Consider the following 19,502-nt stretch of genomic DNA (forward strand, 5'->3'; position numbering starts at 1 on the left):
TAATGCTGTAAATTTGTGGCATTTAATGCTATAAATTTTCCTCTAAGTAGTGCTTATGTTGCTTCCAACAAATTTTGATAGGTTGTATTTTCACTTTCATTTAGTTCATTTTTCTTAAGGTTTTTTTTTTTTTTTTGACCCACAGATATTAGAAATATATTGTTCCATCTCTAAATATTTGGGGATTTTCCAGCTATCTTTCTGTTATTGTTTTCTAGTTTAATTCCATTCTGGTCTGAGGTCAGACATTGTATGATTTCCATTCTCTTAAATTTGGTAATATGTGTTTTATGGCCCAGAATGTGGTCTACTTTGGGGAATGCTCCATGTGAGCTTGATACTAGTGTGCATTCTGCTGTTGTTGAATGAAGTAGTCTATGTATGTCAATAATATTCAATTGACTGATGGTATTGTTGAGTTCAGCTGTGTCCTTAATGATTTTCTGCCTGCTGTATCTGTCCTTTTCTGATAGAGGGATGTTGACATCTCCAGTTATAGTGTGGATTTGTCTGTTTTCCCTTACAGCTCTATCAGTTTTTGCCTTACATATTTGGATGCTCCATTATTAGGTGCATACATGTTAATGACTGTTGTGTCTTCTGGGAGAATTTACTCCTTTGTCATTATGTACTACCCCTTTTTCTTTCTTTCTTTTTTTTCTTGAGATGGAGTTTTGCTCTTGTTGCCCAAGCCGGAGTGCAGTGGCGTGATCTCAACTTACTGCAACCTCCGCCTCCCAGATTCAAGCGATTCCCATGCCACCGTGCCTGGCTACTACCCTTTTTCTCTGTGATAATTTATTTTTGCTCTGAAATCTACTCTGTCTGAAATTAATATAAGCATTCCAGCTTTCATTTGATTTATGTTAGCATAGTATATCTGTCTTCTTCATATCTTTAAGTTTTATCTGTGTGTATCTTTATATTTAAATTGAGTTCCTTGTAGACAGCATATAGTTATGCCTTGTTTTTTAACCATTCTGATAATATCTTGTTTCTTCATGTGTGTATTTGGACCACTGGCATTTAAAGTGAATATTGTTATGCTTGGATTAATATCTATCATATTTGTTAATGTATTCTGTTTTTTGTACTTGTTTTTTCCCACTGTTTTTGTCTTCCATTCTTTTTCTGCTTTTATAGTTTTGAGGATTTCATGATTTCATTTCATCTCCTGTCTTAGCATATCAATTACATATATATTTTTTGACTTTTTAAATTAGTGACCTAGAGGTTGCAGTATACGTTTACAACTGTTTCAAGTCCACTTTCAAATAACACTATACTGTTTCACAGATAGTGCAAGTACAGTAAAATAAAATATTCTTGTAATTTTTTTCTCTCATCTCTTACACTCATTGCTATCATTAATCTCACTTATAAATAAGCATATAGGCTGGACGAAGTGGCTCACACCTGTAATCCAAGCACTTTGGGAAGCCAAGGTGGGCAGATCATGTAGTCAGGAGATAGAGACCATCCTGGCTAACAAGGTGAAACCCCATCTCTACTAAAAATACAAAGAAAATAGCCAGGTGTGGTGGCACACACCTGTAGTCCCAGCTGCCCTGGAGGCTGAGTCAGGAGAATTGCTTGAACCCAGGAGGTGGAGGTTGCAGTGAGCCCAGATCATGCCATTGCACTCCAACCTTGGCGATAGAGTGAGACTCCATCTCAAAAAACGACAACAAAAAAACCCCAGCAAACACAGGCGCGTGCGCACACGCACGCACACACACACACACACACACACAAACACACACACATATGTGGCATATATAATTGAGTACATCATTGTTATTGTGAATAAATTGTTATCTCTTCTATCAATTAAGGATAAGAAAAATATTGGTTTTCATTTTACTTTCACTTACTCCGTCTCAAAATCTCTTCCTTTATGTAGATATGAGTTTCTGACCTGTATGATTTTCTTTCTGACAAATTTCTTATAATACAAGTCTGCTAGCAACAAATTCCCTGAATTTTTGTCCGAAAAACTTTTTTAAAAAAATACTTTCATCCCCCTCCCCTCCCCTCCCTTCCCTACCCCTCCACTGCCCACCCCTTCCCTCCCTTTCTTTCCCTTTTCTTTCCTTTTCCTTTTTTTTTTTTTGACACAGTCTCACTCCGTTGGCCAGGCTGTGATTTTCCTGCTTCAGTTTCTCGAGTAGCCAGGATTACAAGCGTGTGCCACTCTGCCCACCTAAGTTTTGTATTTTTAGTAGAGACGGGGTTTTACCATGTTGGCCAGGCTGGTTTTGAACTCCTGATCTCAAGTGATCCACCTGCCTTGGCCTTCCAAAATGCTCGGATTATAGGCATGAGCCACCACATGTGGCCTGTTTCTCCTTTACTTTTGAAGGGTGGTTTTGCAGGATCCACAATTCTAGGCTGCTGTTTTTTTCCTCTTGACACCTTAAGTGTTTCACTTCACTTTTGAATTGATTACCCGGTTTTTTGAGGAAAAGTCAGATTTTTGTTTGTTTGTTTACTTCTTTAGAGATAAACTGTTTTTTCCTTCTGGCTTTTTGCAAAATTCTTTATCCCTCAACTTTCTGCAGTTTGAATATAATATGACTAGGTGTAGGTTTTTCCCTGAGCTTCTGAGTCTCTAGTTTGGTGTCTAACATTAATTTAAGCACATTCTTAGTTATTATTGCTTCTAATTTTCTTCTGTTCCTTTTCCTCTTTCTTCTCCTTCTGTTATTACCGTTATACATATATTATACCTTTTGTAGCTGTCCCATAGTTCTGGGTTTTTTTTTTCAGTCTTTTTTCTCTGCTTTTCAGTTTTGGAAGTTTCTCTAAACATATCCTCATGCTCAGAGATCTTTCATCTGACTTGTTCAGTTTTCTAATGAGCCCATTAAAAGCATTCTTTATTTCTTTTACAGTGTTATTGATTTCCAGCATTTTCTTTTCGATTCTTTCTTAGAATTTCCATTCCTCTGCTTACGTTCCCCATCAGCTCTTGCATGTTGTCAACATTGTCCTTTAGAGTCTTAGAATAGTAATCATAGTTTAAAAACATTTCTGATAATTTTTGCCATTTCTGACTCCGGTTCTGATTTTGCTCAGTTTTTTCAAATGATGGCCTTGTATTTTTTTCTTGATAGGTAGATGTGATGTATTGGATAAAAGGAACTGCAGTAATAATGTGGTGGTAAGGTGTATTGGGAGGGGAAGCATTCTAGAATCTTATGATTAAATCTCAGTCTTTTAGTGAGTCTATGCCTGTGAATTGTGAGCCTCACAGTGCTTCTTATTTTCTTTTTTCTCATTCTTAGCCATGATAGAATGGCTGGCAGGGGCTAGGATTTGTAGGTGGCACTGAGGTATGTTCATGCCACTACATTCCGGCCTGCATGACGTGTGAGACTCTGTCTCTTCAGAAAATAAATAAATAAATACATATATAAAGTGTCTACTGTGAGAACCTCAGAGCTCTTGGAGATAAAACTCACAAAAGTGTGGGAGTTCCCTAAGACTGAGTTCCTTTGGACTTTCTAATTCTCAGTTCTGCCTACATTGAGTCTCCAGCAATTCAGTAGTTACAGTTAAGGTTTTTCTACCCTGGTACTGGTTCTTGTGCATGTTTCTGCTTCTTGGTTTTTACTCTGGTAAATTGTCATTCTCTGTTTCCAGTCTGCCTCTCTCTACAGAGTGAGGAATGACAAAATTACATCTCATTCAGAGCTACTGCTCTTGGTTTTACAATATTTTTATATCCTTAACTTACCACAGTGTAACTTTGAATGTTATACCACTTTTCCTTCTTTCCTCCTCTCCTTTGTGCTTTTTCACGTGTTTTATTTATACATATGTAATAAACCTCACAATACATTGTTATTATTTTGGATTTAAATAGGCATATTCTTTCATGATATTTATCACTTATGTTACTTTTTATTCCTTTGAGCAGATCTGAATTCCTTCTGATATTATTTTTTATTTTGCCCATAGAATTTCATAACAATTCTTATACTGTAAATCTACTGAATATAAATTGTTTCAGTCTCTTTCTGTAAAGTCTTTATTTCACTTTTATTTTGGAAAGAGTACTCACTGTGTATAGAATAGTAGAGTGACAGTTTTTTCCAGTATTTTGTCATCCAGTTCCAGTTGTCTTCTGAGTTTTATAGCTTCTGATGAGAAGTCTGCTGTCATTCTAATCCTTGTCCCTTTGTATTTAATGTCTCTTTTTCTGATTGCTTTTAACATTTTCACTTTATTACTGATTTTAAGAAATTTCATTATCACATGTTTTAGTTTAGTCTGATATTTTTTTGCTTAGAATTCATTGAGCTTATAGGATCTCTGGTTTTACAGTTTTCATGAAATTTGGTGAATTTTTTGTCATTGTTTCTATAAAAATGTATATGTTTTTGTTACTCTTCCTCCCCTGGAATTCAAATTACATTTTTGTTAAATGGTTTAATATTGTTCTGGAGGTCATTCATGCTCTTTCATATTTTTGTAGTCTTTCTTTAGCCACTTTATTTTGCATAGTTTTTTATTTTTTGTGTATTCTAGTTCACTGATCTTTTCTTCTGCACTTTCTAAATTGCTGTTCATTTCATTCGGTGTGAGTTTTGTTTCAGATACTACATGTTTAACCTTTAGAAGCTTGACTTGTATATATATGTGAAAGGACAGATATGTACATTTAGAAGAAAAGAGAGATGTGAAAATCTCACATATTGTGTGTGTATATGTATCTTTTATTTCCCTGTTACTTTTTGAATGGATGTTGGATATTGCACATGGTTATTTTTTGGGTGCCTGAATTTGTTATGTACTTTTACATACTTTTGACTTTTGCTCTAATCAATAATTAAATTACTAAGAAGAAGTTGGATCCTTTTTTTAAATTTTGTTTTGGGATGGAGTTTGCTCTTATTTCCCAGGCTGCAGTGCAATTGCGTGATGTCGGGCCACCGCAACCTCTGTCTCCTGGGTTCAAGTGATTCTTTTGCCTCAGCCTCCTCAGTAGCTGGAATTACAGGCACCCACCACCATGTCCAGCGAATTTTTGTACTTTTAATAGAGACAGGGTTTCACCGTGTTGGCCAGGCTGGTCTCGAGCTCTTGACCTCAGGTGATCCACTCACCTTGGCTTCCCAAAGTACTGGGATTACAGGTAATGAGCCCCCATGCCCAGCCAGAAGTTGGATCCTTTTGAGGCTTAGTTTTAAGCCTACCTAGGTGGGACTAGTGCAACTTTTAACCTAGGACTCATTTAGCCCTACTTCCACAGTGATGCTTTCCTAATGATTTTCTGTTATCTCATGTAGTGGGAGCCATTTTGGTTGCTGGGAACATAAAATATTCCTGGCTATGTGTGAGATCTGAGATTGGTTTCACCTGCTACATTGTGATGCTTCTTTTTTTGGCCCTTGGGAAGTTTTTATTCACACATGCACAGGTCAGTGCTCTTTCAAATACTTGAGGGAACCCTTCTGCAATTGCTGTTTGCTCTCTGTATGGCGGTTTCTGTTCCAGCATTCTGCCTTTCAAGGCCCTGTGGCCTTGGCGTCCCTATTCTCCAATCTTGTCTTCTAAACTTGGCAAGAAAGAAAAAGAGACTCTGGTTTTTGACTTCTTCTTCTCTATTCTGTGACATTGAAACTGTTTCCATGGAGTAAGTTAGGGCAATCGTAAGCGTCTCTCACTATTTTGTTTCTCCTCTCCATGGATTATATGTTGCTGAAACCTTTGATTCGTATTTTTGGTTTGTTTTGTTGTTGTTTAAGGCAGAAGGGTAAACCTTGTTACTGTTACTTCATAATATTCATAAGCAGAAATCCTTCCTTAATATTTTTTATTTCCTTTCTGTGTTTAGACATGATATTGTAGGTTGTTTTTGCTGACACCTAAGGGGCCTGTTGGCATTTGCCTCTTAGTTTCACTCATTATCTTTTTTGGTATCTTGATAAAAATCTTGTGTTGCCTATATAGGATATCATTGCTGGAGGACATTACAAGTCTCTGTTTTTGTAATAGAGGAAGTCATGTCCTAAGTAGAGGTTGTATAGATTTTGCCTAACTTGTGGTATCATTTCTTAAGATATGCAACAATTTGGTCATTGGTTTTTCTCCCACTGCTTGTGGTTTTAAGAATATTCTTCAGCTAATGAATTCACCACCTACTTCATTCTTGGGTTGTGAATCCCTAGACTTAAATTCTGTTCTAAGAGCCAAACATGCAACATGCTGAGTTGGTTGGTTTGTTGCCTGGAAAATTGTTGGGGCAAAATGGATACATTGATTATGGAGGGAAAGAGGCAGATTTTTCAGATGAAAGGTGTTCAATTCCAAAATTCTGGTTTATTCTAAAGACAAGGGTAGAAGTAGATGTGTATGAGAAAGTGAAAGAAGCTCAATCTGTAAACAGTAAATTTTATAGTGGGTGGGCATTATAGGACCACAAATAAGCAGAGTGACCCTATATCTTGTTTGCTGAAGACAGTCCTGGTTTATACCCGCTGTTCTGGAATAATTAATAGCACCCCCTTTCACTCTTCAAAGTGTTATAGTTTACATGATAAAAAATATATATATATACATTTAATTATATACGTATGATTATATATCTACTTATACATACTTGCATATGTATAAGTATTTACAAGTATATCATATTTATTGTACACTTATATTTATATTATACTTGTTATATATCTACATATATAATGTCTACTTATCAGTAGATACATATATAATAGAATATATATATATAGTCACCTCCTTATAAGGGATTGATTTAAAGACGACAAGGTAAATGTTGATTCCTTGGTTATTGTCATTTCTTGAAAGATGGATTTACTGTTTACCTTGTGTTTTAGTTAAATAATATGCAGTATATACTGAGTAATAAATATAGTTTTATAAACTTGTGGTGTTTTTCCTGTAGATGATCTCAATGCCACCCACCAACACTGTGTTTTGGCTGGTTCGCAACCTCGGTTTAGTTCCACCCACCGAGTGGCAGAGGTAAGTGTAAATAAAAATGTGATTTACACCTAACTGGATGTGACAGAAGTGGTCGAATGAGCAATTTATCATAGGGCTTTGGAAGAGTATTTGATAGGAAAATTGCTTCCATCTAACTTTACTTTTGTCTCTGTTTACTTGCTTTTTGAGCTTTGGATTGTGTTGGATACAGTTTTAGAAAGCTTATTCATGGCATGGGATAAGTATATTTTGCTTCTTGGGGTTATGTTTCTTGGAGAAGGAAAATGTCATTGATAAGTGTTTATAGTTAGAGATTTATTTAGAGGGTTGTATCTGTCAAGGCCAAGGGCAGGAGATCACCAGAGGAATTGGGGCAGATTTTTGCACTTGTGCATGTGTTAGCTGTGGCTGGGTTCGGATGTTGAGGATTTTTAGCTCTCTTAACTTTTTGGTCAGACTTCTAGGCATGTGAGTGTAAATTAAAGAGAAAGTTACAGTTTCCAAGGAATTTCTGAGCTCCCCAGTTGTATTCATAACCCAGACTTTATTGCCAAATTCTGCCACCACTTGTAATGGCCAATGGTTAGCTGTTCAGACTGGTTCAGAATGGAAAACTAAGAAATGAGAAAGACTCATATTAGTCATGTTGGGGTCCCATGTACTCAGTTAAGAAGGGTTCTGGGCCGGGCGTGGTGGCTCATGCCTGTAATCCCAGCCTGGTGGGAGGCCCAGGTGGGCAGATCACGAGGTCAGGAGTTCAAGGCCAATCTGGCCAACATAGTGAAACCTCGTCTCTACTAAAAATACATAAAAATTAGCTGGGTATGGTGGTGTGTGCCTGTAATCTCAGCTACTTAGGAGGCTGAGGCAGGATAATCTGTGAACCCGGGAGGCAGAGGTTGCAGTGAGCCGAGATCGCGCCATTGCACTTTAGCCTGGGCGACAATGTGAGACTCCGTCTCAAAAAAAAGAAAAAGAAGGGTTCCATGGAGCAAGACATGAAAAGGATTACAAGTGACCTTCTACGTAAGCTTGTTATCTGTGCTTTGCTTTATAGCTTGACTTTTCAAGGGACTACAGGGGACAAGTGTGAGAAAATTGGGTGGAAGTGGTACATCAAGGTGGCAGGAAGGTACAGGACAAGGTCCCCCAGCAGCAGTACTGCGTGAGCCTATACGGCAGTGTCTTGTCTTTTGATCATTAAGTAGCTTTACCAGTGGACCAATCATACTGCTATGTGGCAGAGAGAATGAATGAGTATTTAAACCGAGATGTCAGCAAGGCTGTCCAGCACTCCTTTCTGCCTTTCTCCCCTTTCTTTTTTCCAGTCACTCATTCATTTAAATATTTGAGTGCCTGTTAGGTGTCTAACACGGTAGACCTGGGAGACAGAGCTGTCAACAGGACCATGATACCCACCACCTTTGTTGAACTTTAGTTGGGGAGACAAATTTTAAGCAAATGAACACAGAAATAATTGTCTTACAGACCTAAAAGGAGTTCTGTTAGAAAAGAGGGAAGGGAGGGAGTAATATAGGGAAACACAAACAGAGGAGGAAGGGAGGAAAGAAGGAAAGAAGGATGGAAGGAAGGGAGGGAGGGAGGGAGAGACGGGAATGGAGGAGAAGGGAAGGGGGAGGGGAAGGGATGGGGGAGGGAAAGGGAAGTTGAAGGGAACGGGCATTTATAGAGCATCTAATATGTGCCTTGTATTGTACAGAAGGATTTCATTTCCCCAGTTATAAGCATCTGTCTTTCTAGCTATAACCCTCCCAGGAATCTCTTTCTTGTGTTGTACATCACTTGAGTATGTGGTGACTTAAGTGAGCCCTTCTACGTCTTTCCTAATCTAATCCGGAAGAGTAGAGAGTCTTACACATATTAACTAATTTAATCCTCATAAGAACAATCATACCTAATTCATACGAGGATTAAATTAGTTAATATGTGTAAGTCTTTTTAGAACAGTAACTAGTATACATTCAAAGAAGTTAGTCATTACCACTTTTATTAAATTACTTCTACTGCTACTACTGTCTTTTCATTTTATTCTGATGAAAAACTAATAGGAGATAGGAACAACTAAAGCTCTCTGTGGAGGGTGGTTCTGTCTTCATTTGTACACTGGAGTGTATATAATAAAGCAAGAGACATTAAATCATCAGCAAGTTTTGATTATAGGAATTACTCTTCAGAAGGGATTCCAGTTTGTTCATTCTTCAAACTTTTATTGAACTTTATACCGTTCAAGGTATTCTTGTAGGGACTTGTGAACAGGAATGGTTATGTTCAGTATCTTTAAGATGTTTATAGTCTAAAGAGTATGTACAGTGAAGAATAGAAGGTAGCAGATAGCATAAGCCTTCATGGGTGAGGCGGAGTTTGTAGTAGCCTTTCAGGATGAGTAAAATGTAGGGGATTGAACATGTAGGGATTAGGGGATTTTAGGACAGCAAATGGGATGAAACAAGACTGAGGTGTGAATCTTGTGATTGGGACGGAATGGGGATTCTTGGGGAATATTGACTGGCTGTGGTTTGAGTGAGTCTCAGGTTGCCAAAGGGAAGACTGACAGATAAGGTTTCATGGGACCAGAATGCATGGGACCAGGCTGCATGGGCATGAAAATCTTGGATTTCAGATTAAGTGTTTAAACTTAAGTTGGTTGGCAGTTGTGGACTACTGATTATTATTATTACTGTTATTTTGGAGACAGAGTGTCACTCTGTCACCCAGGCTAGAGTGTAGTGGTGTTATGTCGGCTCACTACAGCCTCCGCCTCCCAGGCTCAAGGATTCTCCTGCCTCAGCCTCCCAAGTAGCTGGGACTACAGGTGCATGCCACCAAGTCCAGCTAATTTTTTGTATTTTTAGTAGAGACGGGGTTCAGACTGTAGTAGTTCAGACCCTAATTTTCACAAATAATGTAGGAGACATAGTATGAGACTTGGCAGCTGACTGACATGGAGAGAGGAATATCGTGATGAGTGAATGAATGAATAAATGGAATGAACTAATGCTTTATTGGATGTTTTCTAGGATGACTCTTGAGTGTCAAGTCTGGGTGGTTCAGGGATGACATTACTTAGTTGAAATGGGGCCCGAGACATTAGAGCAAGGTGATTGTAAGTTTTGAACAGGCTGGGTTGGAGCTGCCAAGTGGAGCGATCTAGCAGGTAAATTGAAATGCGTAAGGAAAAATATGAGACAGCAGGAAACTTCTCACTCCCACCCCCCTGCAATAAATACAGACATGCAAAAGTTCCCAAAAGTAGTACTTCGGGGTTACAATTCTCCCCAGCCTTGCTTCCTTTTTCCACCTGGACCAATTTCATATTGTCATTAGAGCAGCATTGCTTTTAAAATATCCTGAGGCATAGCTTTCTCTGATAAGTCATAGCTGTGTTTGTGTCTTCTAATTTTTAGACCAAATTTTGAGCACATATTAACTTTAAACAAGGAGGTGAGTGGCTATAGTGATTCTGTTGAGAGAAAAATGTTACCCCAAATCTAGACTTTTGTGTTTTCTATGCTTCTATTCAAGCTACGTGTTTTTTTATTCATTGGACACATATGTGAATATCTTGCTTTTTATATCATAGAGCAGGGGTCAGCAAACTATTGCTCACAGGCCAGCTGACTTTGTAAATAAAGTTTTATTGGAATGCAGCCACACTCATTTGTTTATATATCGTTTATGGCTGTTTTGGAGCTACAGAGGCAGAGTTGAGTTGTTGCAGCATAGACCTATGGCCTGCAAGCCTAAAATATTTATTGTTTGCCATTTTAAGAAACAGTTTATGACCTGTGCTATGGATGATCATGTGTAAACAGGCCTTAAAAATCACCTTAAAATTAAAAGTATTTTCTCAATGATGACTGTTTTAAGTGATCTACCAAAAGTAAAAACTAACAATATTCAGGGTTGGCAGAGTGACACTGAAGCTGGTATAATTCATATACTTCTCATAGTTTTTCCAATTGGTCTACTTTTTTAAAAGCTATATGGGAATATGTATAAAGCACCATAAAAATATTCCTGTCTTTGATCCCATAAAACTATTTTTAGGAGTCAAACCCAGGAAATTATTAAATGGAACTGTTTTATACATTAAGATGTTTAGCATAATCCATAGTAGTGAAAAGTTAGGCACATCCTTAATGCCTTTATAGTATGTGATCAGTTATTTAGATAGTTAAATTTCACCTTAATTCGCAACCATTGAAAATAGTTATTTTGCATATTTGTGGACAGACAGTGAAAAACAGCATAGACATTGATATGGATACACTGATAACAACTGTATATAGACACAGAATACCATGTACTAAGGAAATAGAAGTAGGTTAAGCTGGCAAGATTATGTTTTATTTTATTTGAAAACTTTTATTTCATGTTATATTTTTGTTTTCAATAGTAGAAGCAGCAAAAGGCTTTTTCCTCAGCACTGAAGTTTCTTTATTGTTTTCTTTAATGGAAGAGGGAAAGAAATTCATACAAGTTTATCCTCACTTATTCTACAAATGTCCCCTCCTTCATACAGTATTAGCATTACATGTCTTATCTGTGTCAAACAAAATGATTTGCTATTTTCTGCCTATTCACACTATATAGGAAACAAATTGTGTTAAGGAAATGATGTTCTGAAATTCATTTCAGTTACCACAAAAGAAATCTTGGCAGTTTTTGTTGCATATGATTAGATTAAATCTGATGGTTCTTGGCCTTTATTGGATTTTAGTTTAGTTTTTGTTTTTTTTTTTGAGACAAAGTTTGCTCTTGTTGCCCAGGCTGGAGTTCAATGGTGCAACTTTGGCTCACTGCAACCTCTGCCTCCCAGGTTCAAGAGATTCTCCTGCCTCAGCCTCCTGAGTAGCTTGGATTACAGGCACCCACCATCATGCCCAGCTGATTTTTTGTATTTTTGGTAGAGATGGGGTTTTGCCTTGTTTGCCAGGCTGGTCTCAAACTCCTGACCTCAGTTGATCCACTCACCTCTGCCTCCCAAAGTGCTGGGATTACAGGTGTGAGCCATCATGCTGGCCTAGATTTTAGTTTTTGGTAATTGTGGCAGCATGTTCTTGGGATTCAATGCAGAATATCTTTTTTAAGAAATTTAAATTTTCTGTGTAATTATATTTTGAATAGCTAGTTAACACAAATAGTTCAAAATTAAAAAAAAATACCTAAGGGTATATAGTTAAAGTCTCTTTCTATTCAGGCCAACCAGGTCCTCCCCCCCAGAGGCAACTAATGTCATTAGATTCTTGTTATTCTTTTCGTGATATTTAATATATAAGTAAATATGGAATTTCAAAAATAATTTAATATAAATGGTAGCTGATTATAAACACAGTTCTGTACTTCCGTTTCAGTAAACTTTAGTAATAATTACTCATCAATATATAGTTCTTATCTGGGAGTAGGTAATGGCTTTCCGGATATGACATCAAAAGTGTAAACAACCAAAGAAAAAACAGATAAATTGGCCTTCATCAAAGTTAAAAGCTTTTATACTTCAAAGGGTGCCATAAATAAAACGAAGAGGACCCATAGAATGGGAGAAAATATCTGCAAGTCATGTATCTCATAAAGCACTTATATCTCGAATATTCAAAGAATTCTTACAACTCAATAATTCAGAAGAGAAATGATAAAATGGCAAAGGAACTGAATTAACATGTCTCTAAAGAACATATACAGGCTGGGCGCGGTGGCTCATGCCTGTAATTCCAGCACTTCAGGAGGTCAAGACGTGTGGATCACTTGAGGCCACTTGAGGTCAGGAGTTCAAGACCAGCCTGGCCAACATGGTAAAACACTGTCTGTACTAAAATTTCAAAAATTAGACAGGTATGATGCCACGTGTCTATTTGTCTTTTTTTTTTTTTTTTTTTGGTTGTTTATGATTTTGATGTCATAATCTAAAAAACCATTACCTACTCCAAGGTAAGAACTATATATTAATGGATAATTATTACCAAAGTTTACTGAAACAAAAGTACAGAACTGTGCATATAGTAGCCTATTGTTTGTATTTAAATATATTTCTAATAATCCCATCTATTCTGGAGGCTGAGGCAGGAGAATTGCTTAAACCCAGGAGGTGGAGGTTGCAGTGAGGTGAGATCGTGCCACTACATTCCAGCCTGGGTGATAGAAGAAGACTCCGTCTCCAAAAAAAAAAAAGAAGATATACACATAACCAGTAGACACATGAAAAATGAATGCTGAACATCGTTAGTCATGAGAGAAATAGAAATAACCATGATGGGATAACATTTTATACCCACTAGGATAGCTAGAATAAAAACAGACAGTGACAATTGTTGGTGAGGCCATGCAGGAGGTGGGACCCTCATGCACTGCTGGAGGGAATTTTCAGTGGTACAGCCACTTTGGGAAACAGTCTGACACATCTTTGTAAGGTTAAATCCAAAGTTATCCCATGACACAGCAATTCCACGCCTAGCTAGATAACCAAGAGTGATGGAAACTTCTACAGGAATGTTCATAATCACCTAAAAGTGGAAACAGCCCTAAGATTCATCACCTAATGAATGGATAAATGAAATGTGGCATATCATACAATTGAATATTATTTCAATAATGGTGCATGCTACAACATGAATGACTCTTGGAAACATACGAAATGGAAGCAACCAGTTACAAAAGATCACATATTACATGATTTCATTTATATTAAATGTCTAGACTAGGCCTCTCTATGGACACAGAAAGTAGATTAGTGCTTGCCTAGGGTTGGAAATGTTGGTGGAAATCAGATGGGGTTGGGGGTGACTGCCAAATGGCACAGGGTTTCTTTTTGGGGTGATGAAAATGCTCTAAAATTAATTGTAGTGATGTTTGTATAACGGTGAATATACTAAACAACATTGCATTATACGCTTTAAATGGTTGAATTTTATGATATATGAATTATACCTCAATAAACCTATTACCACAAAAAAAAAAAGACCTATCTCAAACTAAGCCTGATTATAGGTTCTTTAAATAAAATAAAACACTGTACACCCAGAAAAACATTATTCCACTCTCTTTCTCTTTTTTCTCTGCAACCATGGTTCATTAAACTAGTTTCTATTGTTGAGAAATTTAGATTGTTTCCAATCTTTAGGTACAATAAATGAAAATGCAATTAATAATCTATGTAGCTCACTCCATACTTGGGAAAGTATAGGTGCAAGTAGGAGAACTTTCTAGATAGAAGTCATTTTAAAAATATAAGGTAGGCTGGACGCGGTGGCTCACACCTGTAATCCCAGCACTTTGGGAGGCTGAGGCGGGTGGATCACTTGAGGTCAGGAGTTCGAGAGCAGCCTGGCCAACATGGTAAAACCCCATCTCTACTAAAATAAAAATTAGCCGGGTGTGGTGGTGTGCACCTGTAATCCCAGCTACTCGGGAGGCTGAGGCAGGAGCATCACTTGAACCTGTGACAGGGAGGTTGCGGTCAGCTGAGATCATGCCACGCCACTGCATTCCAGTCCGGGCCAGAGACCTTATCTCAAAAACAAAACAAAAAAACGAAAAGAAAAGCTGTTGTAGAGGTTGCTGTGGGACAAAAATGAGTGGTCATTGTACCTCTTTTCTTTGTGGGTTTTGGGGTGTTTTTTTTTTTTTTTTTTTTTTTTTTTTGGTCGGGAAATTGGAATTGGCTGCCCTTGTGTACCCAGCACTCTGGGATCTTCATATTAAAATACATATTAGTCAAGCTTCTGGTTTTTGGCACAGAAACTTTATTTTTCCCAGGCTTGTTGATGTCACATTGTATAAAATGGCAGTAAATGTACAAGGAATTTTTATATCAGAGGATTAGCCTTCAAGGTTATTTCCACGGGCTCAATTTAAATTATAAATAATAAAACCAAAATATTTTAGGGGGTACATTTTCCTCATTGGGACTGAAGGGTATTTATAACTGACTTTTTTTCATTCTAGGAAATCATTTTATTGTCAAAGCAAGCGGATGCACTGGCCATGTGCATTGGCCTCTTTTCTGACATATGATCATTTATAAAAAGGAGTTTGTCCATTTGACCTCTGTTATGCTTCCACAGACTCAGAGAGGGATGAACTAGTTATCTGTGTGTCCTTGCTGAGGCCCAGGTACTAAGTTATGCCTTTGAATGTGCCTGGAGGGCATGAGCTGCATATTCCCCATTATTTGAAGAATCTACTCTGCCAAGGACTGCCACAGCCTAGTGTGTGCTTTTTGCAGAAAAGGGAAATGAGTTCTTTGCCTTGTGATTACAACTTCATTTTTCCCTCTGTCATGACGGTACGATGGAGTGTGCTTTTGAACCAGTTCTGCAGCCTGATTACCTTTCATTCCTATTGTTAGTCTCAGGGCATTTGAGATAAAATGTCAGTGTCCTTGACTTCTTGGTTAACCAGTTATTCATCCAACAGTTATTTATTAAATTTCTTCCACTTTTCAGACTCAGTTCTAGATGTTGTAGTCTGTGTAGAAAATGTATTTAATACAAATAAACGGCATTAGCCTCCGGGACCCTAATGTTTAGTTAGTGATATGAGGCCCACGTATAAGAAAACCAGCAAACTAAGTAGCCCACATGAAGACAAACTGGCAGCATAGAGCCAGTGGAACAGGACACTTGAGTAATTCTTGAGTTAAGGAGCATAGGCCGGGCACGGCGGCTCAGGCATGTAGTGGGAGGACTGCCTGAACTTAGCAGTTTGAGACCAGCTTGGATAATATAGCAAAATCTCTCTCTACAAAGTAAAAATTTAAAAAATTAGCCAGGCAGAGTGGTGCATGCCTGTGGTCCCAGCTATTCAGGAAGGTGAGGTGGGAGGATTGCTTGAGACCTGGAGGTTGAAGCTGCAGTGAAACATGATTGTACCACTATACTCCAGCCTGTGTGGCACAGCGAGACCCTATCTTAAAATTAGAAAAAAAAAAAAAAAAAAAAGAGTATAGACTGAGCCATGGGGGCAACAGGTGAATTCACAGCAGGGGACAGATATGAACAATTCTAGGAAGGGTGGCATGGTAAACTTAGATTTTGCCCATAATTGTGATTGCTGGTTCTGTCTCAACAGTGCTCAACAGGAACCTTGGATTATATTTTACAACGCTGTCAGTTGGCACTGCAGAATGTCCGTGACGATGTGGCCAATGGTGATGTCTGTTTGAAATCCTTTGAGCCTGCAGTTTTGAAACAAGGAGAAGAAATTCACAATGAGGTAAGGACTTTCTTTTACTTTTATTTTTTTCTGAGATGGAGTCTTGTCCTGCCACCCAGGCTGGAGTACAATGGTACGATCTCAGCTCACTACAACCTCCACCTCCCAGGTTCAAGTGATCCCCCTGCCTCAGCCTCCCAAGTAGCTGGACTTACAGGCATGTGTCACCATGCCTAGCTAATTTTTGTATTTTTAGTAGAGACGGGGTTTCACCATGTTGGCCAGTCTGGTCTCGAACTCCTGACTTCAAGTGATCTGCCTGCCTCGGCCTCCCAAAGTGTTGGGATGAGAGGTGTGAGCCACTGTGCCCGTCAAGACTTTCAAGAATTGTGAAAGATCTGAGATTCTACCCTGCTTGCAAGCTAACAAAGTAATCTGCTGCAGTTTCATACCAGCATACATCATGAGACTCTTAGGTCAGAGATGGAGGACAGGTTATTACATACAACAATAACAGTCACCAGAGTCTCAGTATTTCTGTGTTAGTTCACGAACTTAGTCTTTTCAGGCTGCAGTAACAAAATAGCATAAACCAGGTTCCCTCTATACAACAGAAATTTATCCTCACTCTTCTGGAGGGTGGCAAGTTCAAGATCAAGGCACAGACAATTTGATGTCTGGTGAGGGCTTGTTTCCTGGTTCATAGATGGCACCCTCTCACTTACCTTACGTGGTGCAAGGGCCAGACAGGCTTCCTGTGGTCACTTTTATAAGGCTACTAAACTTTCATGAGAGCAGAGTCTTCATGGTCTCTCACCCCTGAAAAGCCCCACCTCTTAATGCCATCGCCTCGGATGTTAGGATTTCACCGTAAGAATTTTGGAGGGACATACACATACAGACCATAGCCTTCTCCCAGCTGCTGTTTCTATAGGGCAATGCAAAGTAGGCCAGATAACACGTACACATTGAGGGGTTGCATTACTGGAGAAGAACCTCGAGCTACTGGAACCTAATCTTTTTAAGGACAATAAGCATGCCCGTCCTTTGCTTTAGATCAAGACACTGTCTTTATCTTCCAAGTGTATATGCACACCTGCCCTTTGTTCTGGAGGGAGAAACTCTCTCTGTCAAGGCTCTTGTTATATAACCATCCTTGCAATGAGAGTCTGTACACAGGGCAGTCAGTGCTTACTCACAAGACATGCAGAAGCACAAGAGACTCATGAAGAATAGTCTCCCAGTAAGGACTGCTGGGAATTGACAGCAGGCCCTAGGAGCCAGTGTCAATGCCTTGCTTTTCAGTTATGAAATTAGTTGCAATTCTGTAATCTGTGAGACTGGCAGGTCTGGATCCCCTGGGTCAATGTTTTGTAAACTCTACTTTTCCCACTAATACCCTCTCAATATTTGCTTTATCTTTGGAAAACATACATTGTCTAGTTACTTAATATTTTTCTTTAAGTCAACAGTTTTTTTCAACATATATAAATTTCTTTAAAAAGGAAGCTTTGTATTGCTACTCTAAGTGGAAATCCAGTATCATTAGCCAAAAGAAAAAGTATCCAGAAAAATAGGTCCAATGAAAACAGGGTAATGTTATTACATTCCAGCAGATATTCTTGTCTGGAGGAGGCTCTGACACTCAAGTTTCCTTTCTTCATGTTAAGAAGGGAGATTAGTGGTAATGGTTTCACAGCTTCATAAATTTTCTAATAATCATTGGATTCTGCACTTACAATGTGTGAATTTTATGGCTGGTAAATTATACCTAAAAAAAAAAAAAAAAAACCCCATAAAAAAAAAAAAAAAGGAGACACTAAACTGTGGTAGAGAACTGAAGTCCATTCACCAATCTGAGATGTTCTTTTTGATATAATGAGAAGGACTGATGGAGAATTTGGAGTTAAAAAATGTTCTTATGAATCCTTTCTATAATTAATTACCGAGCATGTACCAGACACTCCTCTGGGTGCGTTAGAATATATTGGTGAATAACATAGACATTCTAGCACAGGGAGATGATGGTAAGTAATAAACGTAATACATTGGTAGATTACATAGTATGTTAGAAGTTGATAAGTGCTATAGAAAAAAAAAGAAAAAAAAAAACAGAGCAAGATGATGGAACTTGAGAGAACTAGAGAGCCTCTCTGTTGAAAAGATATCCTTTGAGCAAAGAACTGAAGGACACGAGAGAGAGCCACATGGACATCTGGGGAATTGCATTTAGGGCAGAAGGAACAGCCACTGCAAAGGCTGTGTGGTGGGAGAATTCCTGGAGTCCAAGGAACAGATCAGGAACAGTATTGTTTGAGTGGAGGGAGTAATGCCGCCACTTGTAGGAGAAGAGGTCACAGAGGTCATTCCAGGAGACTGGGAAGCAGCAGATTGCATAGGTCCTTGGAGGCCTTTGTAAGGACAAGGATTTTCCATTTTACTCTGCAGGAAATGAGGAGCCATTGAAGAGTTTTGAGCGAAGAAAAAGTAATGTCTTCTCCCATTGAGATATATAATACTTTTTAATGTCTTAGTAAGTTATTTAATACCTTGTGAGCTGCTCCATACTTTATGAAACATTGTTGTAATCTCCAGAACCATAGGGGAAGCAGTTCTGCCTTTCAGGGGACTAGTAACCACTTCTAATGCTGAGTTCAAGTCTGACTTGCTTCCCTTCATTGTGCCCGATGGGTGCCCCACTTTCTCTCTCATTAGTCCCTGCTGGAGACATTGCTCATAGCCAGAACTTCAGGACAGAAGACATTTATGGACCTAATGACGTCACTGAATTAGATCGGGGAGCAAAATTATGTCTTTTTCCCTATTTATAGTATAGAAATCCTAATCTCAAAATTTAGTTATTTCCTTCTCGAAAACTCTCGCAATTTTCAGAGTCACACTAGCAGAATGGGTGCTTTCTTTAACATGCCTATGGCCTATCTTATATCCCTATCCTTTCTCATCTTTTGTGACTGACTGTGATGTTCTATTACCATCAATGGATGGGAGAAATCTGTAAAATCACACGTATATCTAACACAATATTGTCATCTAAGTCTGTCTGCTTCAGGCTAGCTGTGGTGGCTCGGGCCTGTAATCCCAGCACTTTGGGAGGCTGAGGCAGGTGGATCACTTGAGGTCAGGAGTTCGAGACCAGCCTGGCCAACATGGTGAAATGCTGTTTCTACTAAAAATACAAAAAATTAGCTGGGCATGGTGGCGGACACCTGTAATCCCAGCTACTCGGGAGGTGGAGGCAGGAGAATCCTTGAACCCAGAAGGCAGGAGTTTCAGTGAGCCAGGATTGTGCCATTGCACTCCAGCCTGGGTAACAAGAATGAAACTCTATCTTAAAAAATAAAAAATTGTCTGCTTCA

At 38.5% G+C, this 19,502-nt stretch overlaps 1 protein-coding gene across 1 annotated transcript in view; it reads left to right on the forward strand.

The window, feature by feature from the left end:
* FTO (FTO alpha-ketoglutarate dependent dioxygenase) overlaps positions 1-19,502 on the forward strand; it is a 410,478-nt gene that overhangs the window by 162,482 nt on the left and 228,494 nt on the right. The window contains exons 5-6 of the mRNA XM_032255615.1: positions 6,914-6,993; positions 16,042-16,185. Of these exons, the coding sequence (XP_032111506.1) occupies positions 6,914-6,993; positions 16,042-16,185 (224 nt within the window). The remainder of the gene's footprint in view (positions 1-6,913; positions 6,994-16,041; positions 16,186-19,502) is intronic.

This window comes from Sapajus apella, unplaced genomic scaffold (assembly GCF_009761245.1).
Source record: "Sapajus apella isolate SASKATOON/1434 unplaced genomic scaffold, GSC_monkey_1.0 scaffold90, whole genome shotgun sequence".
In the NCBI taxonomy this organism is placed as follows: Eukaryota; Metazoa; Chordata; class Mammalia; order Primates; family Cebidae; genus Sapajus; species Sapajus apella.